Here is a 27,609-nt window from a genome sequence, read left to right as displayed (position 1 = left end):
ATTGACAGAGCTTGAAACTTGGCTTGAAGGGGAGGGGGATAATCTCAGGCTTGACCATGACAAGCTGTGGGACGACACACCAAGGTTAGAGAGATGGCTGACTCTCTCGTCTAGAGAGATTATTCAGTCTAGAGCTGACTCTGAAGAATAGCCACGAGTGGGTTGAAAACTTATGGGTGAGAATTACCTGTAAGTTTTATGGGTAAGAACACCTGCTGGAAAAGTAGCACAACGAGCTGTAGGCAATCCAGGAGACTCCTGGAGTGCATTGAGGACAACTTTTTAATCATGAGGTAATAGACAGCCCTACCAGAGGGGATGCAATACTGACCCTGTTGGTCACCAACACAAGTCAGCTAATGGGTGACGTCAAGACTGTAGGCAGCCTGGGCTGTGGTGATCATGCACTGGTGGAGTTCGCAGTCCTGAGGGATATGGGTCAGGCGAAGAGTAAAGTCAGTATTCTGAATTTTAGGAAAGCAGAATTCCAGCTCTTCAAGGACCTAGTCAATAGGAACCCCTGGGGAACTGCCCACAGGGACAAGGGAGCAGAACAGACTGGCAGATCTTCAAGGATGCTTTCCATAGAGCACAAGAGCCCTCAATGTCCAGGTGTAAGAAATCAGGAGAGGAAGGCAAGAGACCGCCATGGATGAGTTGAGAGCTGCTGGTCAAACTAAAGGGCAAGAAGGAAATGCACAGGCAGTGGAAGGAAATATTGCACACATTTTTAAAAAGGGCAGAAAGGAGGACCCTGGGAACTACCAACCTGTCAGCCTCACTTCTATGCCTGGAAAGATCATGGAACAGATCCTCCTGGAAGCTATACTAAGGCATGTGGAGGACAGGGAGGTGATTCAAGAAAGCCAGCATGGCTTCACAGAGAGCAACTCCTGCCTGACCAACCTAGCGGCCTTCTATGATGGAGTGATTGCAACAGTGGACAAGGGAAGAGCTACGGATATTATCTATCTGCATTTCTGTAAGGCCTTTGACATGGTCCCCCACAACATCCTTCTCTCTAAATTGGAGAGATACGGATTTGATGGGTGGACTGTTCGGTGCATGAGGAATTGGTTGGATGGTGGCATCCAGAGGGTAGTGGTCAACGACTCAATGTCCAGATGGAGATCGGTGACAAGTGGCGTCCCTCAGGGGTCCATATTGGGACCAGTACTGTCCAATACCTTCATCAATGACATGGACAGTGAGATCAAGTGCACTCTCAGCAAGTTTGCAGATGACACCAATGGTGAAGTTGACACACCTTGAGGGATGGGATCCCATACAGAGGGACCTGGACAGACTCAAGAAGTGGGCCCATGTGAACCTCATGAGGTTCAACAAGGCCAAGTGGAGGGTCCTGCAGCTGGGTCAGGGAAATCCCTTGTATCAATACAGGCTGGGGGATGAATGGATTGAGAGCAGCCCTGCGGAGAAGGACTTGGGGGTATTGGTGCATAGAAAACTGAATATGAGACAGAAATGTGCGCTTGCATCCCAGAAAGCCAATTGTAACCTGTGCTGCATCAAACGAAGTGTGGCCAGCAGGTCGAGGGTAGTGATTCTGCCCCTCTATTCTGCTCTTGTGAGACCCCATCTGCAGTACTGTGTCCAGCTCTGGAGTCCCCAGCACAGAAAAGACATGGATCTGTTGGAGTGGGTCCAGAGGAGGGCCACAAAAATGATCAGAGGGATGGAACACCTCCCGTATGAGGACAGGCTGAGAGAGCTGGGGTTGTTCAGCCTGGAGAAGACAAGGCCCTGGGGAAACCCTACTGAGGCCTTTCAATACATAAAGGGGGCTTATAAGAAAGATGGGGACAAACTTTTTATCAGGGCCTGTTGCAATAAGACAAGGGGTAATGGTTTTAAACTAAAAGAGGGCAGATTTAGACTAGATATAAGGAAGAAATTTTTTATACTGATGGTGGTGAAACACTGACACAGATTGCTCAGTGAGGTGGTAGATGCCCCATCCCTGGAAACATTCAAGGTCAGGTTGGAGGGGGCTCTGAGCAACTGGATCTAATTAAACATGTCCCTGCTCATTGTAAGGGGTGGTGGACTAGATGGCTTTCAAAGGTCCCTTCTTACCAAACTATTCTATGATTCTACGATTTATTTGCCTCTCAGATGGAAGATTGTACCTAAAACCTGTGCATCACTTAGAACTATTTGTAAAGTCACACAGTGTTTCTACCTATTTCATTCTTTTATCCCTTACATACTAATCAAAAATGAGACACAAACATGATAATGCACAAAAAAAGAAAGCCATAAATCTCACTTGGAAATCACATTCAAAGACAAGATTATGGCTTCACACTGTTTTGTACTCCCATAAAAAGTACACCAAAATGGAAATCCTGTTTTGGAAATACAGTTCCTAACAAAAATTAACTTTTGCATTTCTTACGGTTGTTACTTGCCAACTGAGAGAACTAGCTACACAGTCAGCACGACCTGCTAAATTTCACCTGACTTGCATTATGGATGCATCCACCACCACTCTGAGCATGATTCTTCCAGCATTATGAAATGTACCTGTAACTCCAGAGAGGTTAACTTTCTTCCTTTCTTCTTCTCCTCTTCTTTTCTTGCTATCTGAGCTTTTGGTTTTTCTTTCTCTTTTGACCTTTCCATTTTCTGAAGCTCCTCCACATAGGCATCATAGATCTTCCACTGAGAGATAGACAGAGACAGGATTTATCAGGACCTGATTATACTCCAGAAAACAGCCATTTACACCATCACAAAAATATCATAGTCCTCACAACAGTAACTCTGCCACTGGAATTAGCTGAATACAGATGGCTTGTTGCACAAAAAAGTTAAGCATTGAAGTCCAAGATTTTTAAAGCTTGATGGGGCATGTCTTATTTTGCAGGAACACATTATTGCATTCTTAACAATTTCTTTTGCCAACACTCTTCTTGGTGCTTTGACTCCATATCTTTTTTGTAGGACTTTCTGTTTGGCTAATTTACCAGTGTTTAATAGGAAACATGCATTAAACATCTGCTTTATGACATTTCTCATGTGGTGTTGGAAAATTAAATTGTAGCTGCTTAACACAATTTAAATCTTGGACTCCAACTCCACAGCATATGATCAAATGGAAACTGTGAGCAGTTTTAGATCTTTTGCTATGCCACATGCCAGGAATGTCTTACTAGAGTAGAACCAAAAGTATTTTTTCTGCTTAAGAATTATTGATTAGTATTGGAGTTCTAGTACTGTATCTGAAGCAGGTACATTACTTTCAGAACAAAACAAAATGCAATCTATTTCTGACACATCAGCTTAGGAGAGGGAGTACGATTTAAACACAAAATACAGTGTAGAACACTGGAATAAAGAAAGGTAGCAGAAACTTTAGCAAAAAAACTGCATTGTGTTGTAAATTTGAAGGCAGAAATGAGGTGGAAAGATGTTACAAACAACAGGAAAAGGGCAAAGAAGACATGATGAGAAGTGTAGGAGAAGGAGCAGAACAGAAAACGTGGGAAGAGGAAATTATGGGCTTAAGGACGAACAAGAATGAAAAACAGTTGACAAAAAATGAGCCTGCATTAAAATATTATTTTATATCTACTCAAATTTTCAACAGAATAAAAGGGAAACAAGGGAAAACTTTCCCTCTTAGTTTTCAAACATTTAATGCAAAATTTTAGCAACAGCCTGATTATCTTAAATAGCTCTGTTCTCTCTAACTTTCAGGTCACCTCACTGTCAGAAAAAAATGAAAGGAAAGGCCAGCTGGACAGAGGGAAGATCTCAGGCCAATTACTCTACGATTGCAAGTTCAGGAACAGACTGGGTTACAGTTTTCAGCTTGAGAGAGACACCTTTGCTCCCCCCCCCCATCACTTTCCTATAACCACATTTTTGAAGTTGCTGCCATTACCTTATACTTTCTTCTGGGTGTTCCCATGGTACACTGGTAACCAAACAGTATTTTCAATACCAGTTTGGTACACTGTTTTAAAACAATGCTTGCAACAGTGACAAACATAAATACATTTTGTAAATACCTATGAGAACCAATCAGAAGAAATGTCTGGATTCCCTTTCCAAAGAAAGCTATAGCATATTTCATGTGTAAAATGTCCTGCAAAATATTATTATATTTTTTTTACATTTTCAAGAGATGGAGAAAATACTGTATAACAATTCTGTAACAGTTCTGCATCATGAATAAACAGGACATTTCCACTACATAAAACAGAGCTAAGTCTATTGCAACAGGTTTAAAGCGGGCCTTCTACATTCCTTATACTGTACTTCTCATTGGGTTCAGCTTCGGGCTTTAGAAACCTGCTTTTGCATACAGCTAACCTTAGACAAAGTAAAAAACACAATGTTGCATATATCAAATTCTTAACAACACTCCCAAAAACTCCATGAATCCTTGTAAATTCCCAGCTGTACAAAATCTTTAGAGGTCTCCACTCTCTTAAACACAGTGCTCAAAGCAAAGCTAGCACACAGACATGTCCTAAGTGCTTTTTTGTTATTTTATTCCTGCAATTGAGACCCCATTGAACCTGCCTCTGATGGGATCAGCTGATGGAGGTGTCCTGCAGCTGACCAGGTATTGAATGCTGGATTACAGCTCCCCTAAATACCCAGCTCACTCACCACACAGTGATGGAAGGCCTTCAGCAACAGGACAGTCCCCACCTCAAAGACAGCTGGGTCTCCAGAGGAGTCAGTGCCTGCAAGAGGCAGTTGCAGTTGTGTCCCTGTTCCTGCACAGCTCAGCTGCAGCCCATCTCCTGCTGAGTCCAGAACCATTCTCATACTGTCATTTCCCCATTTCCACTCATTTAAGACTCTAAAGTAGATTGGGCAGAGTGGCTGGTAAGTGGTAGATCAATTAAAAGCAGCTAAACAGAGACACTTGACCTTAGAAATATAAACCATTAGTAAGTTCACCCATTAAGGCAGAAATGAGGGCCACACTAGCTTGCTTTCAGATTTAAACCAGAGATCAAAGCCACAGTACGGGAATTCATTCCACTGCAAGGAATGCAAATGTAGCAAATTTGGTTTGTCCTTTTTCACATCTGAGTTTCCTAAATATACTCTAAAAAACTTTAAAAGTAAAAAGGATATACCTGGTTAGCGGTGGCTGAGAAATCTTTACAAGGTGTAGGTTCCGATTGACATGCTCTTTCCTGAATGAAGAAAAAGCATAAAGAAGTGTAATCTTTGCATTGAAACTCCTTGCAGTGACACAGTCCAGCTGTGGAAACAGCCTTCTCATACCAGGTAGTTAGAATAATATTGATCTAAGATTGATTCAACATCCAAATGACACCCAGAGCAGTGCACAAACATTATCAGTGATCATGCAACTAGAAACAGACTTTCTTGTGGACCAAAAGAAGGTCCACAAGACCTTCTGATTTTTTTCCAACATACTTAAAATATTTAAATTCGGTATTTCATTTTGAAGGAGTTGGAGTGGTCTGTTTCACCTCTACCATTTGAAACATTCCTCTACCAGTTGTGGGATCAGTTATGATACCCTAGCAGATCTGAGAAGTTTTGACCTATATATTAAAAACTCACTTGGGTACAGCAGTCAAAACAAGAAAGTTGAACAGAATGATAACCTACAAACAATTCATTTGATGTTACTGAAATAATATTTTTATCACCCTTACATCAACATTCTGAAATAAATGAATGTTTCTGTGAAACTTTCATTTCCTGGAACAGCATTTTCTTTCAAAAAGCTGTTGTGTCAGGACATTTTTAAGAAGCTGCCTGTAGCATTTCACTGACCTCTGAAATGAAGCAGTCTCAGAGGTGGAAACTGCACATCCTGTACAGAATGTACACAGCAATACTTCACAGCTATTTAAGATCTATATTCTGCTTTCAAAGGCAGAATCACAGAGGCACACAAGCCTCTCCCAGTGAAATCAATGTGAAGAAAATATGCAGATCTGGGGGCAGAGAAATAAAAAATTCTGCGGCCTCCACAGGGATCTTTGGAAGATTCAGAATCTTAGCTCAGACTCTGCAGTAAACACTCCACTGTTGAATAAATTCTCCTGAGACTCTCCGTCTCTACCAGTGAGCAGAGATAGTATTCCTTCTAGGACATAGTAGCTCCAGCAACACAGTAACTCTTAGATTTCTCCAAGCCCATGAGATGTAATAGCATCTCATTTTATGTGTAATGGCTGCAAGAAGGCAGGCACGCTCTCTGGGGAAGATGTATATACTTTGATTCCAGGGCAGCAAGGAAAACAAGAGAATTTTCTCTCTGAAACTTGTATCTCCAATTCAGAAAGCTCCTTTTTGAGCACTCAGCTGGGGACCAACATCACTGGTACTTTTCAGTGAGGAGGCCCTGTGAAGACAAACTCACTGGGAATGGCTGCAGGCTCAGCAAAGAGCTCAGGGACGGAATGTAAGGTCTTGGGTCTGTAGAGATTGGAAAGTGCGTGCACAGAGTGGGATGAAGATGTACCATGTAGCTGCAGTAAAGATTTGTCATACTTACCTGGGTCTGCTACTGTAATACCTTTGCTTAACAGTAGGGTAAATACCTTTATCCTTTTAATAGGATAAAGGAGCACTTAAACTTCTGCCTCATGGGTAACAATTGAAGTACAAGGCCTTAAAGGGACTCTGTGTCAAAAGAAGATAGAATACATGGATTCCAAGCTCTCAGCTATGGCCCTAACCATCGTTTTCTGCTTTTTTAGATGAGAAAATAGACATGAAAAATGTTATATCCAAGCAGAGGTTTAAGGATTTACAGTAGCACCAAAACTTCACATAGGCTGTCCAAGAGTCCACGAGGCAAGAATTTTTCTATCACCATTTTCATCACCCCAAAAAATTTACCATAGTAAAACACTGTCTTTTTCTCCTAACAGTATCTACAGAGATCACAGGATATGACACAAATACAGATGATCCGCATGCCCTCCTAAAGGAAAGATTCTCTAAGTCACTGAAGGAAATAGCAACATACCCGCATAGGGTTGTTGAGAGTCCTTGAAGCTCTCTCAATGAAGTTGAACTGGTTTGCAAGCTTCTGCTCCTTCACTCTTGGGGGAGGAGGCTCTTCTACCTCTGCTGCCTCAGCTGCTTCTGCTGTTCCTGACCCTTCTGCCTCTTCCTCTTCTGCAGCCTGCAAGAAAAGAGAGCAGTGACTCCAATCCTGAAAAAACTAGACATCTCTTTCCTTCTTCAGAAGCACTTCTTCTTAGACTGCTGGATTTCTGCTGCCTAGTGAAGGAGAGTGTAATTGAACATTCAACATTTAAGATAGAAATTAGGAGACTTCCAGCAATTAAAGCAAGGAGGTTCTGAAATGGTATCTAAATGGGAATATGTAAAAACAGGAACTGAAGTTACTTTAAAACAAAGCCTGAAATGAATGAGATAATATAGCATGACTGCCTTTGATAAAACGGACTTGGGGACCAGAAGACTGTGTTAGAGTCCCACTACCCTGTGTTTTCACTTCCTTGCTAGACATTTCGTTTCTAGGCCTTTAAATCCAGGCACTGCTTATTTCATGTAGTTATGCCTGCTGCTTTCACCTCTCCAGATACTGTTTTTCACCAATTTCTCTTTCAGGAATGGACAGGCTGTCTAGGAATATTCCAGATCCCAGCAAATTACACTGTATCTTGATATAATATCTGGATAAAGATAGACCTGGTGTGTAGGGACCTGTCAGCCCCCTACACAGCTTCTCCAAGCAGGAGAAATGTCAGGAGGACCCCAGCTGTTCAGTAAAATCTGTAGGATCTCAACTACAGCAGAGACACCTCAGGCATAAAACAATCAATCACAGAAGCTTCTTGGCAAGCCCATTATGTAATAAAGGAATTTCAAATCTCATATTAAAAAGAAAATGGACAGCTCTCAGCCAACTATGGAGAATTACCTGAGTATCTCCTGTGCTTTCTTCATCTTTAATCTCTGCCTCTTCAGATGTTACTGCAGAAATCTCAACAGGAGCCTTTTCTGATGATAGAAAGGATAAGAGAATAAGCCTAGGATAATAGGACATGCTATCCCATATTCTGCAGATCCTTCTATCTTCTGAAGCATTAATATACAGATGTATCCTTTTCTACTGATATCTCATTAGACAACACAACAATCAATCCCCAGGTGAACCTAAGAAGGAGACAATGTTATTACTAGAATGAAACTGCAGTAATTATGGCTGGAATGAAATAAAAAATCTGATTTTGACTCAAATCAAACTTCTGAAATCCACTTCTGAACTGAGTATCTTTGTTTCTGGGTATCCCTTCAGCTCTGGACCTTTCTGCCCTCTAAAAATGTCTGAAATTATGTACAACCATGAAAAATGCTTTCAAGGTACACAGGAGTTACAACATGGTTTGTTCTTCTTTATATGGATAAAAAGGAATACATTAGTCTTGTTAAAGAATGATGGATGTCTACATTCCAAACGCAGCCTTGAGTGTGTAGTCATGCTAGCATCAGGCTGCTTCAACCTAGCTGGTTTGGAATCTACGAAAAGCACAGCCAACAACAACAATCCATGCTTTCATGGCATTGAAGACCCTATTCAGCACTTTGTCCTAATGCAAATCAACACGCGTATTTTGTTAAGTGTAAAATAAAAGAGACATTGACCCTCAGAAGTTGCAAGTAACAACTAATCTCAGGAGTTTATCCAATGTTACCGTCATGCCTGACAGTTACCACCTTGAAAGACACTCTTTGTGACACAACTTCTCCTTTCACAAACTGCAGAAATATGAGAAAAATCACTAGGCAGTACACCTTTCCCTGCTGAAAATTCAAACCTAGAACTCTTTACTAACAATAGATCTTTTCAGCCGCTGATTAAGGTGTCTTTTTGAATGAAAACCTAAGAATGGCGATAGTAGCTCAGATCAAAGGTCCAACTAGGTCAATACCTTGTATCTCACATTGTCCAGAAGTCGATGTCCTGGTAGGAGTGTAAGAATTGGTCCAGTATATGATAGTTTCCTGAATGATCACCCAGCCTCCAAACATTTCTGCTTTAATACTTTAAATCATGGCTGAAACTTTCAAAGCAGGCTAAAGAGTTTAGACATGTATGTCCAATTAATGGTAGTGGAAGATGTTTAAATGACACTAAATAGCTCTGAAAATTTCAATGTTAGTGTTCACATGGCTCAAAAAGCATGCACTGTTTTCTGCACTGTGGCAAACATCTGGCTGATTGTTTTTTCTGTTTTTGTTTCCTGAGAAGGACACAAGCCAAAATAGGAGCTTTTCAATTCCATGGTGATGAAGCATGATCATTCCCTCATGTTGAATAAGTGGTGTACCAGTACCTACCTGAAAATCATTTTTGTTTCAGATAATAAACCTACCTGCTGCAATGCTTAATCTGATACTCTGCCGTCTGCCTTCATCTGAATCTTTGGGTATCATATTTCCATTCAAAGAGAAGTGAATTGCCATTTGATCCACATAGCTTACTGGCTTGTATGCTCGTTTCTACACAGGAAGAAAACAACAAAATCAGTGTGGAAAAAAATATTTTAAACCAGAAATACTGTGTGGCTTAAATTGCGAAAGCTCAGAAGACCCATACTGATAAATTATTATTGGCATATTTACACTGTATTTCTTCCAGCAGGTATTTATATCTCAGGACACTGAGAGCCGTAAATTAAAAATGCAACAAAAAAAAAAGCAAGAACATGAAACCTCCAGTTCTCCACCATTACTACAGCAAGTGAGTTTAAATATAGTTCTAGTGGACCTCCACTACACAGCGCTCCCTCAGATACCGTTGTGTTGAGATCGCCGAATGAGTTGTTGTACCTACACAAGAACAGCACCATATCTAGAGAGCAGCTCTGATCTGGAGACAGTACAGGCTCTTAGCACCACGCTCAGGTTATAAGCACTCTACCAATTCAACTGTTTGATGCTAGCTTGATAGGCACTTGCTTGCAGACCACTGTACTGTGCAGGCAAGCACCTAGGCTCAAACTGTGTATTGAGATTTTGAGCTGCACCTAAAAGCAATCAGAAGCCACTACAGACCACAGACGCTTCAACAGCAAAGAATCACCCACTGCAAAAGATCAGATTCGAGATCATCTGAGGGACCTGAGGAACAAATCCATGGGACCTGATTAGATACATTCCCAGGCTTCTGAGGGAACTGCTGAACGAAGTTGCTGAGCCAATATCAGTCATATTTGAGAGGTCATGACAGTCCTGTGAAGTTCCACCAACTGGCAAAGGGGAAAAATAACCCCCATTTTTTAAAAAGTTAAAAAGGAAGACCTGGGGAACTACAAGCCAGTCAGTATTCCTCCAAGGCTACATATCCTTGCTTCCACACTCTGTAGGCTTCCTTTTTCTATTTGAGTTTGTCCAGGAGCTCCTGGACCACTCAGTGGACAAGGAACTGGCTGCATGGTCACACTCAAAGAGTTGCCATCAATGGCTCGATGTCCAAGTGGAGACCAGTGACAAGCGGTGTTCCTCAGGGGTCAGTATTGGGGCTGGCATTGTTTCACATCTTTGTCAGAGACAGGGACAGTGGGATCGAGAGCACCCTCAGCAAGTTTGCCGATGACACCAAGCTGTGTGGAGCGGTCGACACACTAGAGGGAAGGGATGTCAAACCTCATGAGGTTCAACTAGGCCAAGTGAAGGGTACTGCACGTGGGTTGGGGCAATCCCAAACATGGATACAGGCTGGGCAACGAATGGATTGAGAGTTGCCCTGAGGAGAAGGACTTGGGGGTATTGGTTGATGAGAAGCTCAACATGAGCTGGCTTCATGTGCTCACAGTACAGAGAGTCAACTGCATCCTGGGCTGCACTAAAAGAAGTGTGGCCAGCAGGCCAAGGGACATGATTCTGACCCTCTGCTCTGCTCTCATGAGACCCCACCTGGAGTACTGCATCTAGCTCTGCGGTGTCCAACATACACAAGAAGGACATGGACCTGCTCAAGTGGGTCCAGAGGAGGGCCACGAAGATGATCAGAGAGATGGAGCACCTCTCCTATGAAGACAGGCTGAGAGAACTGGGGTTGTTCAGCCTGGAGAAGACTCCGGGGTGACCTTCTATCAGCCTTCCAGTACCTACAGGTGGCCTACAGGAAAGATGGGGAGCAACTCTTTATCAGGGAGTCTAGTCATGGGATGAGGGGCAATGGTTTTAAAACTGAAAGACAGGAGATTTAGATTAGATAGTAAGAAGAAATTCTTTACTGTGAGGATGGTGAGACACTGCCACAGGTTGTCCAGAGAAGTTCTGGATGTCCGTCCCCGGAGGCGTTCAAGACCAGGCTGGATGGGGCTTTGAGTAACCTAGTTATTGGGAGGTGTCCCTGCCCATGGCAGGGGTGCCGGAATGAGGTGATCTTTAAGGCTCCTTCCAATCCAAAACATTCTATGAGTCTATATAGGTCATTCATCACCTGTTTCTATCCCATAAATATGGAAAACATCAACTCCAAATAGAAGAGAAACTGACCTTATTTGCTCACACAGGACTGATTTCCTTTCTCTGGTGATCTCATGCAATGGTTGGTCAAACTAGTTACAGTAGCAAGAGAAGAGACAGGCTAGGGAATATTTCACCTGGTTTTCTATTCTCTGCCTAAGGTTGAGGATAATCCAATGCCAGAGCTGGAGGAGTTGTTCCTGTGTCCTTTCTTTCAGGGTGCATAAACCTTTCAAGGGAAGAGTGGGAAGCAAAGCCATCATTCCAGTCTCCCCCTGCAGCAGCCTGTGTTGCTGGCTGTACATGCTAGCAGGAGCAGGCTGCTCCACAGTAATGCAGCATATGCTCTGCACACACAAATATGAAGGTGTGACTCTTGGATGTTTCCTGGCAGTCTTTGATGCACCCTCCCCTGCTCACTCCTACTCATCGTGAATAGAGCTTGTCAGTGATTTGACAAAGCACGTTTCTGAGCTCTCCTGTAATTCAAACAACTGAATCTTGATGTGAGGATACCAAGGCATAACTGTCTTACAGACTGAGTAAAGCATTGCCTTTTCTCCTCTAATCACCACAAAATGGAAAAAAAGTTACTGCCTGAGATTTGCCGCACTAATTATGTTCACTGCCAGATCTCGTTGAGTAATTGTTATATCCTAGTTCTGAATAAATACGTCAATGCTTTTAGACTTTTACCCTCTGCAAAAACCCTTTAGGAACCTTTGGCAGTAAATATGTAACAAGATGAAGCCACAATAAATGGAAATTTACCTGGTTAATTACCTGGTTAAAAGGAAAACACAAAACCATTTAATTGCAAAAAATCTCATCCTGGTTTTACAGGTCATGCCACACTTACTTTAAAGCTGTATCTGACGATATTCTGGGGAGCATGGGGATTATTAGCTGTCAGGATGCGTGTAAATTCCTCTTTTAATTCCTTTGGAATGTAAACAAAATAATATCATAAATAAAACTCCACCTTTAATACAAAGCACAGCATGCAAAAATCACTAGGTTTACACTCAGTTCTATGATGTTTAGTTCACTGCAGATACCTCATGTGCAGTTGATGCCTCCACAAAAACAGTGCTTGCAGCCAAACTAGCTCAGAATGAAATCCAGAACAGTCATCCCATTTCCTACCAAAGTATTTCAATGGGCTTTCTTGAATTCTTTAGTTGTGATATTAATTCTTATCTAAGCTATTGAAAAATGCTAGCTGCATTCTATAGGGCAAGAAAGACAACCTGAGTCTTGAAGAGTACACTGTCCAAAAATAGAGTAAATAGTAAGTTCAGCAGCAGTGCTTGCAGGATCAATGACTGTGAACATAACACAGTACTGGTGTTAACTGTTTTCACTACCTGAGTGGGGGGAAGTACGTATAGCTTCCTTTTGAGGCTTTCTTGGAGGACAGGGAGAAATACTAGAGTTTTATAAGGCAGTGAGAAGACAGCAACAACTGCAGTTGGAAGGGTGACTGACTGCAATCCTACTGAACCACGCTGGGAATAAATGGCCATAAGACTCAGGGTTGGCTTTGGGGTCCTCCTTATCTGAGGGAAGCCCCAGCCCCATTCCCCTCTTGGATCAACTCCATGCAGTTACATTGTCTTAATCCCAGAACACTGTTTCAAAGCACATTCTCCCTGTTTTTTTGCTGAAAGCCATTTCAATTTATGCTGCAGACACTCTACTTCAGCAAGTACTGGAGTTTTACTCTTGCAGAATTTCCTCCAAAACAAACAGGTAAGAGGTAGACTTTGGCTTATGGAGTTTTGTACATGTTATTACAACTGCAGGCATGGTTTTACTCACAGCTTCAGTCAGCTCCAGTTGATCTGGGGGTTTGACTAGAGCCTTTGCAGCCACACATTCATCTGCCCCCTCTCCTGCTTCAGTGGAGACATCTTCATCCTAGCACAGGAACGACAAGCGCATTAGTGCACCAAGACTGTGACTGTTCTTCTCTCTCCCAGAGCAGCACTTCTCCAGGCATGGAGCAAGGAGGAAAAAACAGCATTCCCCACCCATCTGAGCTTTGAGCAGAGCAGATAACTCCAAATGGCAGGCCCAAATCTGAGGATTGTTGAATGGCTACACTTGCCAGCAAGAGTTCAGTGGGTTGGAGGAGCAGCTATCTGAAGATAATTCCTGGCCTATAATAAAACTGGAGTAACTCCAACCACAAAACCCAAGTAACCCCACTTCAATTTCAGTTTAAAAGCTGGCAATTCTGGGTTTTTTTACCATATAACGCCCAAATGAACCATACTTTAGGATTACTCAAGGGCACAAGTCAAGGACCTGCAATTACTTCTGAAGTGCTATTCTACAATCCACACTTAGATATTAGTTCAAGATACACAGCTGCAGGGATGCAGCTTCTGGAGAACTGTTAACCGTTCTCTTGCAAAGGCCAGCAGGTATGCATTCTCCCAACACAGAGAGATGCTCTCCTTGGCCTGGGCTTACATTGATATCATGATATGATATTATTAACAGGAAAATGAATCACTGCAGGGATGGATTTCAATTAATTGTCATTACAGATAAACTGCCAGAACACAAAGTTGTTGATTAAAGTCTTTAACTGCTCCAGATAAAATTTATCCCTCAGATTGAAATGTGTAATGGGTTGATTTAAAATAAATCAGTCATTCTTTTAAATACAGTTGTCTCAGGTCTGCTAAACTTTACAGCCATACAGAGCTGCTGCTGAGTCCAGGATATAAGTGAAGGCTGTTTGCAGACACAGAGACTGGACCCAGCAAAGCTTTGCTATCTGCAGCGTGCCACAAAGTTAAAAAGCATAATGCTGTGTAAAAACATGCAGCGTTTGAAAGTAACAGAGAATTCTGCATATGCCAGGCACTCAGGGAAAGTCACAGACTGCAGCCTTTTTTTTCCCCAAGGGAGCTGAAGTGAGGCAAGCTGTAAGGAAGGTCAGGCGCTCTGATACAAAAGAGACTGTGACAGCAGAACAATTGTTTGTGATTTAATGCTCCCCACATGAACACCTGCTTGTACGACATTTATCATACATAATTCAATGCCAGTTAGTTCAGTGGCTGTTTTCCCTAGCGAATCAGATAAAAAGTGTTGTGGCTTAAACATTTTTATTTATGTTTTTCATTTAAAAGTAAATAACTTCTCATCTTCAAAGGGTCAAAAGAGGAATGTTTATCAAGACTGTGATTTGTCCTGAGAAAGTGAAAAGCTGTTTATCACCATGCCTGCTTAAAGGCATGTACACTCTACTTCCATCCTTTCCAATGGGGCTAAATAAGAAGAAGGTAGGTTAAATAGGGTATTCTAAGCATTTACTTGCCTGACAGTAAAAACATTATCTTGAGGCTCACAGTCAAGAAGTTAATGCTATTTTCTCTAACGTTTGTATTTCTATGTTAATTAAGTGAATATGGGCTATTTTTTGAATTTTCTAAACTGAGCAGGCAATTTTCTCACAGTCTCTGTCAGCTTATATTTTGGAATTTACATCCCAAACATTTTATTTTAATCTTTTCATATTGCATTTTACCTAAATTGTGCATTTGTTTTAGCTGCCATTTTTATTCTAACTTGCTAGTGTAATTCCCTTCTCAGTGGAAATCTAGAGCAACCCCTTACTGCTAAATCAATTGGAATGTTACCAATTCCATAAAACAAACCATTGTTCAGACTGAATGTAGTTTGCATCTCATAGAAAAAGAAGGAAAAAACATATTTTAAGACTCGTGGATTTGTAGATCTTACCCGTTTTTTAGATAAAGCTTTAGCAGGCCTTGGTTGCACTGCCTTTCCTCCTGAAGGACCACTTTGGCCCTGAAGAGAGAACATACGGAACGTAAACCTTCAAAGCACGTTGTTTCCTAATTTAACTAAAACAGAATAAAATTTAATGTACTTATTAACTATTAACTTTTGCTCCAGTGGTATGTTTCAAAAGCTGAATATACCAGTCTATAAATCATTTGAATATCTATGACTCATTTGAATGAAAGGCAGTCACTTTCATAACAAAACAGCAGTTTGTCAGCATGAAGAAACGCTAGGCTGTACCCTTGTTACTGGCTGTGAGGCATCTAAATGTCACGCACATGGGGTTCTAGTGCCTTACTCAAACACACAGAAAGGCTGCACTTGCCCCAGATCCAAACCCACAAAGCCACAAGTGATGAAAAACCATGGAAAACACTGATGAGCAGCTGGGAAGTTAACTACTGCCAACCTCCCCAAGCACATCACAGCACAGAAAGTTTTTTATGACAGGCTTTAAGGAAAACAGTGAAATAGTTGTTTACGGGGAGCCTTCCCCCCTATTTCTAAGGGACACAGAAGGGCACCAGAGATATGAAAACTCTACAGACAGTACGAGAAGAAATTAAGAGGATCCTTTTGAGAAGATGCTGAGGGACAGATGCGGCCAAGAACCCAGAAGGCAGAGAGACATACAGCTGACAAATTAAACAAAGGAGACAACATTAGAAATCTTGGCAAGAACGGTTTCAGGATGGGTCCCAGATAACATTGGATGGGATGGATGAGAAAAGAAGTGGAGTTACTTGGAGAAAGCATTTGACTTTGTGACAGGAAAGAAGGGGATATTAGAGAAGGTGGAAGGAAAATGAAGAGGCGGGGCAGCAAGCTCCCATGGGTTTATTGACTTTCTTTAGAAGAACATTAGAGTGTGCCTTTCAGCTCAGATCAAAGGTTCACCTAGCCAATTACCTCTCTCCAACAGTATTTAAAAGCAGATATCTATGGAGCTTTCTCTAGGATGCCCTCTCAGCTTGCCCCAGGGACTTGAACCAGAAATTATATTCTTTTTATTTTATATCAGTGAACACTTTTCAAAAAAATTTATTCAGTCATTTTGGAATCCACACACATTTTTAGCATATACAACTTCCACAGCAAGGAATCCCATTGTACAACTACATGCTAACGCAGAGAACAGCTGCTGGCTTTTTAAGTCTTACACTTGCTGTTTTCATCTGGTTTTCCCACTTCTTCTACTGGAAAGACCAGCTTTATCACATTATCCGCTGTTCATCCCCTTTTCCATAGCTTTACGAACACCTTAAGAAGCACGAGTCCACAGGAGATTCCTAGACTCCTCTCATGATTCCCCTTCATTATGAAAATCAAATATTCACTTCTACCATCTGCTTCCTATGTATTAAACAATCAAACAGCTATAATGACTTTGACCCAGTAGCCCCATGCTTTGTTTCTAAAGCCCCATTACTTGTTAAGACTTGACAATTAAAATTCAGAAAATAAATATTTTCAGAGGACAAACTGTAGCAAAGATGTGAGGCTGTGACTTTCAGTGTTGTTTCTCTTTGTACAAGCTAAGCCATGTAAAATTGCTATTAGTAACAACGCGTCAAGGACTATTTCTATTCCACAAGATACGTATTACAAGCAACAAAAAATGAGCAGACAAATACATTTCTATGCTTAGAAAATACGCCTCACTTTGAAATAGAAATTGTTATGACTCAGAGTTATGACATTTCCTTTATAATCCCACAGTAGGCAGGTAGCAGAGCAGAGCAGAGAGCCTAAGAGCCCCAGTGCCACAACCACTACTGAGACTGCTGGATTACACACCTGGCCTGTCTCCCCCACGTAATTGCCTGCCAATGGGCAGCAAAGCATCCTATCCTACAAGGAGCACGCTACATGTGAATTAGATGTGATTTAAGCAACAAAACTTAAAACAGATTTTCAGAGCAGAATTTTATTCAGATCAAAATCAAAATCAAACTCTTAATTTTAAACATGAAACAAAGCCTACTCGCTATTACCCTTTGTAAATGAGTCTATAAAAGCATTTATGCAGCAGCTAAAGCATTGACAAGGCAATCTGAGGGTAATTGGTTTTGGCAGTTGCACATATTTCAATTAACATAATCTGAAGAGCCACCTGTGAATAACTATCTGCAACTGTATCAAAATTCAAAAGTGACACTGAAGAAAAGCTAGAGTCAGAACGCACTGGAAGGAAGCAGCACAAACCCTGCCCTGCTCCACAAACTATTAAAGGTTTGTAGGGTAGTGTGTGGGCAATTTTTCTAGTCAATCAGGGGCCTATGGCTAATTTGCTCTATTTCTTTTGTCTTTGTATGGTACCATCATGGCTTTACAACTGTAACTTAATGATATAGTACATGCCTGATATGATAGAGAGACCCTAAGGGGACCTGGGGTGTGGTGGAGAGGAGTACAGGCAGGGGATGATGACAGATGGGGCACAGGCTTGACATCAGAAACCCCGCAGCTGTAAGCATCTCACCACTGGCCAGTTAGAGAGCTGCAGATCTGCAGACAGGGAAACTGGACAAAGCTGTGTTTAGGGGTAACAAAATAAAATAATAATATCTAGCACGCTTAAAAAGCGTCATATAAAGTAATACCAGGTGTAACATGGAACACCAGACCAATGAAGAAAGAGAAACATGTGAAAGTGTGTCAACTAAAGTATAAAAGAAACTCCACAGGGGTCCTAGAGTGAAGAAGAAACCATCAACATAGACAACTTATCCTCCCCAGTGAAGGACCCCAGATGCGGACAACTTGCCGTGACATCCCCACCCGCACCACCAATAACAGCAAAATGAAACCTTCAACATTGGGAACCAGAAGAAGGGTAAGCACAATACCAGAAAAGGAGTATAAATGATAAGCTTGCATGAAACAACTTTAATTATTTAATTTTTAATTTATTTAAATTTTATTTAATTTATTTAATTACTATTATTATTATTAATGATTATTTTTTTGCAGGAAAGTACTCCTTACTTTCTGTAATAATTACATCTGGACTGATGATAATGTTTAGACTAATATTTCAGTCACGCTAACATTAAATTAATAGTTTTATATATATAAGGTGTGCCTCCTCTTTGCCCATAAACAAGATTTTGAGTGTAACAAAGTTTACAAACTATTTAAAAAAAGAACCGGGCTCTGAAAGTCTTAATTTCGATCTCATGCATGTTTTTACCCTTTATCAAAGGGTAGCTGAGACCACCATATCCAGACTGGGAGAGGGTATTCACAGAAGGGGTCTCATTGCATCAGCTGGTGGGATTTACCGCCCTTCTCTGTTTGCCTCATTCCTACTTTGCTGCCGCATCCCACTCCCTGACTGTGGCAGCTTGCTTCGGAGCTCCCTGGGAACTAAGCAAAGCAGCTCCCCACAGCAGTGAGCAAGAACATGACTGGCAGGACAGTTATAAAACTGGACTTCTTATCTCTGGCATATTGAGCGAAAAAAATTCCAATCACCCCCTCCAACCTGAACAATTATGCCTTAGGGCTACTTGGCTATCACACAGGTCCTTGGCCAAGTGCTACATAGTATGGACACAGTCAGCCCACTCCAAAAGCACGCTAAACCTGAAGAGGGAAGATGGGAGCATGCACTGACCAGTGTTGGTCCTGGGCTTTCTTCCACATGTGCTCCCCAAAGACAGGACAGCCATACCTGGAGCAGATGAACGCAGGTTTGTCTGGCAGGTGGTAGTAGGCTCTAGGAAGGTGTTGGTCCTTAGCTCATTCCAGGGTCCTTCAGCCAAACTCTCATCTCCTGCCTAGACAAACCATCCTTCACAGCACAGAGACCTACTTCAACAACAACAAAAGTTGAGTGTCTTATTTGTTAGATATCCTGGACTCTGGCCAGTGAAGGTAAAGACTACAATTCTATTTGATTCAATACCCCACAGAAGTCACTATAAAAAGCAGAAGGCAGCCTTTCTCATGCAAACATCATTCCTGCAGGTATACACTACCGCAGCCTACGCTGAGGAAGGTTCATCCCAAAGTACCTAAAACTGTTGGAATCCAGCTGGAAGGTGACACAAACATGAAGAGATGAGATAAGACCCTACTATTTTGGTAATATTAGCACTGGGAAACACTCATTAAAACTAGTAGATCTGTTTAAAACTATTACAAGAAGCAAGGTAGGGAGCAAACACAGGTCAGTCAAGAATACAAAATCTTCTACTTTGCCTCCTAATTCAGATAATACCACAAAGTCTACTGCTGCGCCACTTGCTTAAAAAGGCAGTCCTGACATTCCTTTTTATTGGTGTATCTGTGCTTTGTCCTCTTGCTATTTCTTTTGCAAGTTCCTGCTCCCTGTAAATCTTTCCAAAGCCAGTACATTGTCCTTCTTCACACCTTTCCCTAAAATTCCTCTCTGCCACATTACCTGTAAAGAGTCCTGAATAGCACCCAGGTAGTTGGTGTCCTGCCACCACGTGTCAGAACGATGGCCATTGCTTCCTCATTCTTCTTCTACTGTATCAATGTGTTATCCAGAACCTATTATTTAAGATGTAATCCTTTTGCTCTGACAGCTATTTCTTTCTTTCTTATCACACAGTGTCTGTACAACAGCGAAGAGGTCACAAGTGCATCCGCAATACAAATAAAAAATAAACTATAACTGTGAATCAAATAATGATTGTATATTCACTAGCAAGATGCTCACAACAACGACTGGCCTCCATACACATGTCTAAAATTCAAGCACATTTTTGCTGTTACATAATTAGCTACAAAAAAAAAATAAGTTAACAGACTATTATTAGCACCTCAAAGAGAAGCATTCAGAAGTTAGAAAATGCGAGAATTAAGGTTGCTGGGGCAACCTTCAATTCCTCCCATTGGGCACAGGCACTATGATACACAGCTTAATTCCATAATGACACACTTTGGTTTTTGTAGGTTCCCTGCCTCACTTAAGCCCTCCCAGGCTTACAAGGATAGACAGAGTTCAGACAATAAGTTGCTACTAGTATTTAATGTCCTGGTTTGAGGTAAAACAGAACCAATTTTCTTTTCAGTAATTTGTGGTGGTGTGCACCTAGAGACTTTTTTTTTTAATGTATAGCCTAAATCAGACTCCAGCTAAGAACATTTCAATCCAAACAGTTACATTTTAGCAAATTCTATATAAACTGGATAGTGAGGTGGATTGAGAACTGGCTGAATGGGAGAGCTCAGAGGGTTGTGATCAGTGGCGCAGAGTCCAGTTGGCGGCCTGTAGCTAGCGGTGTTCCCCAGGGGTCAGCACTGGGTCCAGTCTCGTTCAAGGTACTCATCAATGACCTGGATGAGGGGACAGAGTGTACCCTCAGCAAGTTTGCTGATGACACAAAACTGGGAGGAATGGCTGAGACACCAGAAAAGGCTGTGCTGCCATACAGAGAGACTTGGACAGGCTGGAGAGTTGGGTGGAGCGGAACCTGATGAAATTCAACAAGGGCAAGTGCAGGGTCCTGCACCTGGGGAGGAATAACCCCATGCATCAGGTTAGGGGTTGACCTGCTGGAGAGCAGCTCTGCAGAGAGGGACCTGGGAGTACTGGTGGGCAAGTTGACCATGAGCCAGCAATGTGCCCTTGTGGCCAAGAAGACCAATGGTCTCCTGGGGTGCATTAAAAAGACCGTGGCCAGCAGGTCGAGGGAGGTCATCCTCCCCCTCTACTCTGCCTTGGTGAAGCCACATCTGGTGTACTGTGTCCAGTTCTCGGCTCCTCAGTTCAAGAAAGACAAGGAACTACTGGAGAGAGTCCAATGGAGCACTACAAAGATGATCAAGGGAATGGAGCACCTCTCTTATTAGGAAAGGCTGAGACACCTGGTTCTGTTTAGCCTGGAGAAGAGAAGACTGAGAGGGGATCTCATCAAAGCTTATAAGTATCTAAAGAGCGGGTGTCAAGAGGATGGGGCCAGGCTTTTTTCAGTGGTGCCCGGAGACACGACAATGGGCAACAGACATAAGGTGGAACACAGGAAGTTCCATCTCAACATAAGGAAAAACTTTATTTTGAGGGGGATGGAACACTTGAACAGGCTGCCCAGAGAGGTTCTGGAGTTTGCTTCTCTGGAGATAATCAAAACCTGCGTGGACCCATTCCTGTCCAACCTGCTCTAGGTGAACCTGCTTTGGCAGGGGAGTTGGACTAGATGATCTCTGAAGGTCCCTCCCAAACCCCAACCATTCTGTGATTGTGTGCAACTGAAGGTGGTCTTACTACAGAAAGAATCAACAGTCTTCCTAAATCTTCCTAATAAATGGTGCTACTATCCCTGCCAATAGTAGTAGTAGTAGTAGTAGTAATAATAATAATAATAATAATAATAATAATAATAATAATAAAACCCAGAAGAGAAGTGTGAATAATAAAAAGGAATTTATATTAGGAAAAAAGAGAGTGTGTTGCTAAGGAACTAAGGAACAGGTAGGAGGCGTTATAGAGTTAAAAGGAGTTTCTGACCTCCAGGTCACCATCGTAACTGACCACCCTGGGAGGTGCTCCACTGCTACAGCGAAAAATAGCAGAGTGAGAATTTATGCATGCTAAACATGTTTTACTCTGATGATTGTCTTACATTAAATAAATGAACAGATTATCATAGCTTCCATACTGAAAAGATATTAGAAGCCAGTAAGCCAGTAACAGTCATAATACTTAAATTAAGCATATAGAAAACTCAAATGACTTCTTTCCTGGACAGTTCCTCCAGGATGTGTTTATGATAGCAACACCTAGAAATTCCTCCATGAGCCAGACATCAACTATGGTATAAGACAAATTGACTACAGCCAAGATAAGAGTAATCCAACAGGATGATACATATGAAGAGAGGAAACAGCTGAAAAGTGATGCTTTAAATGCCATTTAATTTTCCTTTCCCTTGCCACAGCTCCCTCTAACTCAGACAAGCCATCACGCAAATAGCTGTAAAATCAAGTTCCTCAGCAGGAAGTTTTCCTGTTGCTGACCTATCCAACAAGCATTTCTAACTGTATTTTTAGATGGGGTATTTGGGTTGTTTCCAAATGAAATTCCTCTAATTTTTAATTTTTTATTTAGTTATAAAATGGGAAAATTAAAATAAGAAGAAACAACTGGCTTCTTTCCAAAGGATATTGCTGTAAATGAAAAAGGCACTAGTAGGCTGGCATTTAGGAAGAGCTATCTTATTTCTGCATCCCAGAAACATGTAATGGGAGGGCAAGCATCAAAGAGATGCAATGTCTAGTGGAAGCTGTCCCCTCAACACTCTAGTAACATGTTTCCAGCTTGGCCTGAAATGAGGAAAATAAAGAACCATACTCAAACACCCATCCAAGTTTTGTCCTTCTTGCTTACTCTACCTAGGTGATTATTACTCTCTCTTTTTGTTGGTAATGTGACAGACAGTAATTGCTGATCTCAGACTCATCAACTGAATTTATACAAAATGGACCAGACTATCAGTACCTGCCTTATTGACTGAATAGCAAAAGCTCCGAAGCTTTTTCCAAGCCCTGAAACAATCATGCCTGGTTCCTTTTTTACAGCTATTTTCTATGGCTCTATTTTTCAATGATTTCAGCCTCTGCTGCAGAAAACCTCTGACTTGTCAGTGGCAATGCTGATGGCAAATAAATCATTTTGGTGTCCTAGGAAGTAGAGATTTACTCTCAATAGTGAGTGTTCATTTAAGAACCGGGCTAAATCCTGGCTTTGTGACTGCAGAAATCCTTGAGGAAAAAATGTGTACATCCCTTACATTCAAATCCAAGGCCTGGCCCGAGTAATCAAGTAGGAGATGTAATGATGCTACCAGGTGTGCTGTCTGCCATCCAGGATGAGGTTCCTCACTTCTGCCTTTGCTGGATAGTTACATCCTTCTCTTGTACTGTCAGACTAAACTAGCTCTTGCAACTGGTCACAAGAAAGCGAGGAGCCAGCCACACCACTATTCAATAACTCCTTGAGTAATGTGAAATTTCTCCCTATGCTTAAAGCATAACATGGGCTGCGCAGATTTGTATTTGCAGATCCAGCCTAAAATACCAGAAAACTTAGAGGCACGGATGGTGCATGTTGATTACTCTGCAAAGCTGAAGTGTCAGTTCATATTAAGCAAATTTTCCAAGGGCTGAAAATCAATTAGATATTAATGAAACACTCATCAGGGCAATGACAAACCCAGGCTATATTTTTTTACTTCATTAAAGAGACATTCCTGCAGCCTTTCTGCTCCCCATGCAAGTTGTCATGATAAGACAATCAGACTACAAGGCTGAGCAATCACAGAACACTTCTGCTAAGTTTACTTCAACTTCCTGAGCAGAGACATTATCATTCCTGCTTCCTCTGGGGCACAGCACAGAGGTTAACACATAATCTGAAAAAAAAAAAAAAAGAACATAGCTGCTAGCTGCTTGTAGGATTCTAAGGGGAATGGGCAGAGTCATTATAAGAGCTAAGCTTGACATTTCTGTGAAACCATTTAATAATTTCCTGCTAGTTTTTTCTTCTTGTTTTGAGTATTACCAGTCTCCATAGTAAACCAGCACAAGGAGCAGGGATGCACAGAATGGAAACAAAACCAAAGGAAGGCAAGTGACTTCTAGCTTGTCCTATAGCAGACATCCATTTACGCACACTAGGGATGCCAATTTAAGAGCTATTTGCCAATAACTTTTCTTATCTGTTTTCTGAGAGACACTAAACTGAGTGTCTATTTTATATTCTATGGATGGTTTAATGCATGTTTAAGAGGCAGTAAGCACCTTAAAAGCCTTTGCTGGCAAAAAAGTAAAATGTGTCTCATTGTTTACTGTGTTTGGGGAAAGTGGCCTCTTTGTTTCTCTTTGACTAATTGCTAAACAGCAAAGAAGCTGCTTACATGTCAGTGGGTGCAAGACCACAAGTCACATGTAATGAGAGATGCCTTGCTTTCTTAAAAATGCATAAGTTGCTGACAGTGGGATTGACCCTAAGTGATGAGACCTGCCAGTCTGGTTTTGCACACTGCAAATGCAAAGAAGTGTATGCAATGTCAGTTAAGAAACCATAACCAAATCTTGCTTCCCCTTGGGGTGGGTTCAGCCAGAGGTACGCAGCAGCACAGGGAGCTCTCTGCTGCTCATACAAGGTTTCTCCTTGAGCCACAAAGCAAAGACATGGGCACCTGGCACCAACACCCTCCAACAGCATACCTGATAACCATGTTTAAAACAGCAATCTCAAAATTGTTGACCACGTTCTTTCACCACCCAGGACCATGCATGGGACTGACACCAGGCTAGCAGGGTGCTGTTCCCCGCCGTATCAAGAACTTTCTGCATGTCTGTGCGCATGTCACACTCGTCAGTGTTTTTCAATAAATAAATAATACTACACTTCTGAGTGTCCTGTTTGTCATACTCAAGACCTCATTTTCAGGGGACCTGTGAATCTAATTCTTCCATTCCCTTCATTCTGATGCAGGGAAGTTCGCTTATGCCTTTCTACAATTCTACATCTTCCTAAAATGCTATGGACCTCAATTGTGCATAACACATTTCAGACCTGAAAGGAAGGATGTTACTGAAGCACAGAGCATACATAACTATTATTAATTACAAAGCTGCATCAGGAACACAAAGATCCAGGCACACCCAATTGTTTTAATAGCCTTTGAACACTGAAAACATTTCTTATTAATGTACATAAACATACAAGAGCTTAAACATGCTTCTAATTAAGGTTCAGACCAAGTCAAATGATTCATCCAGAAGCCCACACCTTTATACCCGATGGCCAACTGGCTTTTGACATATTTTCACAAAGGACTATGGGAGATTTCTTTCCAAGAAGAAGAAAAAGACATTATGCGGCTGGAGATTGAAGTGGAGGCTGAAGTTGCCCAGACAAAGAAAAAAAGAGTGAAATAAAGCAACAAATTGGTGTCAGAGGAGAAGGCAGTACAAGACAGGCAGAGAAGAAGGGCAGGCAACCACCACTTGTAAGGGAAAAGACGAAGAAAAAAAGAAGAATTGATCACAAAGCACTTGAAGAACACACAGTCATGAAAGCAGAGGAGGGGCTGGAAGTGACACATGGTAAAAGGGAAGGACCTGATTGTGTTCATGTAACTATCTCAGCTTTGAGAACAATCTCAGGAAGAACATTTTCAAAGGAAAAGCAGTCAGAAATGAAAAACTTAGGAGGCAGAGCAGAACAAAGCAATACATAGGAAACAGAGGAATGAAAGGCACAGGGACAGGTGAAAAGAGCATAGTGCTAGAGGAGAATGTGCAATGAAAAGGACAAGGATGGAAACCCATGGAAATGATGCTCGTCAGAAAAACCAGCCTCACTGGCAAGTAACAGGCTTGTTTCCAGCCTCATTAGCACTGGCAGAGAGGAGGAATGTATATGAGGGAGAAGTGCAAGAGCTTACTCACTTATTTTCAAAGATTTTCTTGTCAAGAACTGGGATCTAGACCTTGACTCACCAGTTAATATTATAATGGCCATCAGGGCTCAGAAAATACCATTCATCAGGCCCTGATCAGGCGGTGAATAGTGCAAAGCCATCCAGTCCCTGGACACCTAAAGCCACTGAGATATGGGCTATATTTTGAGTCAGGGACAATGAGGCAAAGCCTCCAGACTCCATAGCCACATAAATCTTCCGCTAGAATATTCTAGCAGATAAAGAGACATGAAACAGCAATTAGATTTAACAAGCTCAAGGTAAATATAGGAAAGGCAACACAGGACAAGTTAAAATTACTGCCTTTTAAATTATTGTAATGAAAGTTATGTGAAAAGCCAAAAATCCAAAGAGTTTAAAGAGTTTCTGACGTTTCAAGAGCTTTAAAGTAAAATTAATGCTTTTACAGCACATTAATTAAGTTTGTCAAAGAACATGTGAATCAAAGACTCTCTGTTTCAGAATATTTGAGATAATGGCTACTGAAAATGATTGAAAATATTTATGTGGAAATTCTAAAAATAAAAGGAACATAAATTCAGAGGAAGCATTTAATACCAGGTTTAGTTTGTATCATTATTATTACTAATGGGTTTTACAATTTTTGCATAAACATCTTCATTACCTAGGACTGGATGTGATTTTTGGTTCTGAATTTGCGCCCTTTGCAAACTTTGTAAAGCCCTTTATAACTTGATAATTACTAGCACTTCTTAGTAGAAGGATTAGGAATGTCACAGTGGGCGTCTCTTACTCTTGCCTGCTCTAAAGCCCAGAAGCCCTCCTACCACATGTGCAGAAATCCGCAGATGGCTCCCAGAGACCTCAGACCCATGAGGAATCATTTCAGTACTTCTGGATTTTGGGCTCCAACCCTCGGTTGCAGGAGCAGGGAGATCTGATAGGGCTCTGCAGAGTCAGCTTACACTTAACTGGGTTTATTAGCTCAGGCTTCAGAAGCCACATAGTTCACAGTCCATACAGACCTAGTGTGGATAAAATACAGTCCAGAGGAATCACCCTTGGGTAACTAGAAGGGAATCAGATGATCTGCAAGGGTTGCTGTTCCCTTGTTGAAAGAGCTCCTGCTCTTTCAGGAACCCCACACAGACCACTGGGGATTGTCCCGGGATCTCAGCTACCACCTCACAGCTCTGAACCATCACGTTGGTCCCTCTTTTTTTCCTTCTGCTTTCCTTGACCAGTTATGGCTTTCCAGCATGTGCTCTGGACTAAAGAAACAGGCTGCTTGGTTCTGGTCGCTTCTGGGCCACCTATGCTAACCCTCTTCCCCCACCCCAAAGATCAAATACATTTGGATTAACCTAAACCTGTTATGAAAAGGGTTTTATCAGCCAGGTCATCTCTGCTTTGAAATCAAACACTTTGATAGTTGGTAACAGTTGAGGTCCAGAAATGAATCTGACTGAGCCCTTCATCGTGAGAGGGGATGCATGCACACATGCCCTCGCAGAGCCCGAAGGCAGACAGTGAAGTCTCACAGACACATATTCACTGACACTGCTACTCCCAGAGTAGGGTTAAGGCTACCAAAGTTTGCAGATGATCCCACTTCATCGTCTGAACTGAGAGAAGACCAAATAGTTAAACAAAAGGATAGTGATAAAAGTTACAGCTAGGTATAATTGAAGGAATTTTTTAAAACTATTAAAACCAGGGATTTCAACCTGCCCCCTCATTGTCCCTGAAAGATTCTCTGACAGACTGCGGACACCTCAAGTGCATTAAAACCTGCCCTGGAAGGGAAGTGTCATATGCTGCAACAGTGATGAAAGGGCATCACATAATGACATCTGAGAACCGCTATAGTCTCGCATGG

The 27,609-nt window shown here is 41.7% G+C and overlaps 1 protein-coding gene across 2 annotated transcripts in view; it reads right to left on the bottom strand.

Annotated features, from left to right (window-relative positions):
• DNAI1 (dynein axonemal intermediate chain 1) overlaps positions 1 to 27,609 on the bottom strand; it is a 161,139-nt gene that overhangs the window by 132,877 nt on the left and 653 nt on the right. The window contains exons 1-10 of one of the 2 annotated variants that reach the window (XM_074570571.1): positions 19,715 to 20,032; positions 18,983 to 19,119; positions 15,241 to 15,309; positions 13,303 to 13,401; positions 12,341 to 12,421; positions 9,381 to 9,507; positions 7,925 to 8,004; positions 7,001 to 7,159; positions 5,124 to 5,183; positions 2,548 to 2,685 (exon numbers count right to left, since the gene is read on the bottom strand). In XM_074570571.1, the coding sequence (XP_074426672.1) occupies positions 2,548 to 2,685; positions 5,124 to 5,183; positions 7,001 to 7,159; positions 7,925 to 8,004; positions 9,381 to 9,471 (528 nt within the window). In that variant the 5' untranslated portion in view covers positions 9,472 to 9,507; positions 12,341 to 12,421; positions 13,303 to 13,401; ... (1 more) ...; positions 18,983 to 19,119; positions 19,715 to 20,032. Of the gene's footprint in view, positions 1 to 2,547; positions 2,686 to 5,123; positions 5,184 to 7,000; positions 7,160 to 7,924; positions 8,005 to 9,380; positions 9,508 to 12,340; positions 12,422 to 13,302; positions 13,402 to 15,240; positions 15,310 to 18,982; positions 19,120 to 19,714; positions 20,033 to 27,609 lie in introns of those variants that run through there. The other variant, XM_074570570.1, reaches the window with a different exon arrangement.

This window comes from Larus michahellis, chromosome Z (assembly GCF_964199755.1).
Source record: "Larus michahellis chromosome Z, bLarMic1.1, whole genome shotgun sequence".
Taxonomy (NCBI): Eukaryota; Metazoa; Chordata; class Aves; order Charadriiformes; family Laridae; genus Larus; species Larus michahellis.
This window is presented reverse-complemented; position numbering and strand designations above follow the sequence as displayed.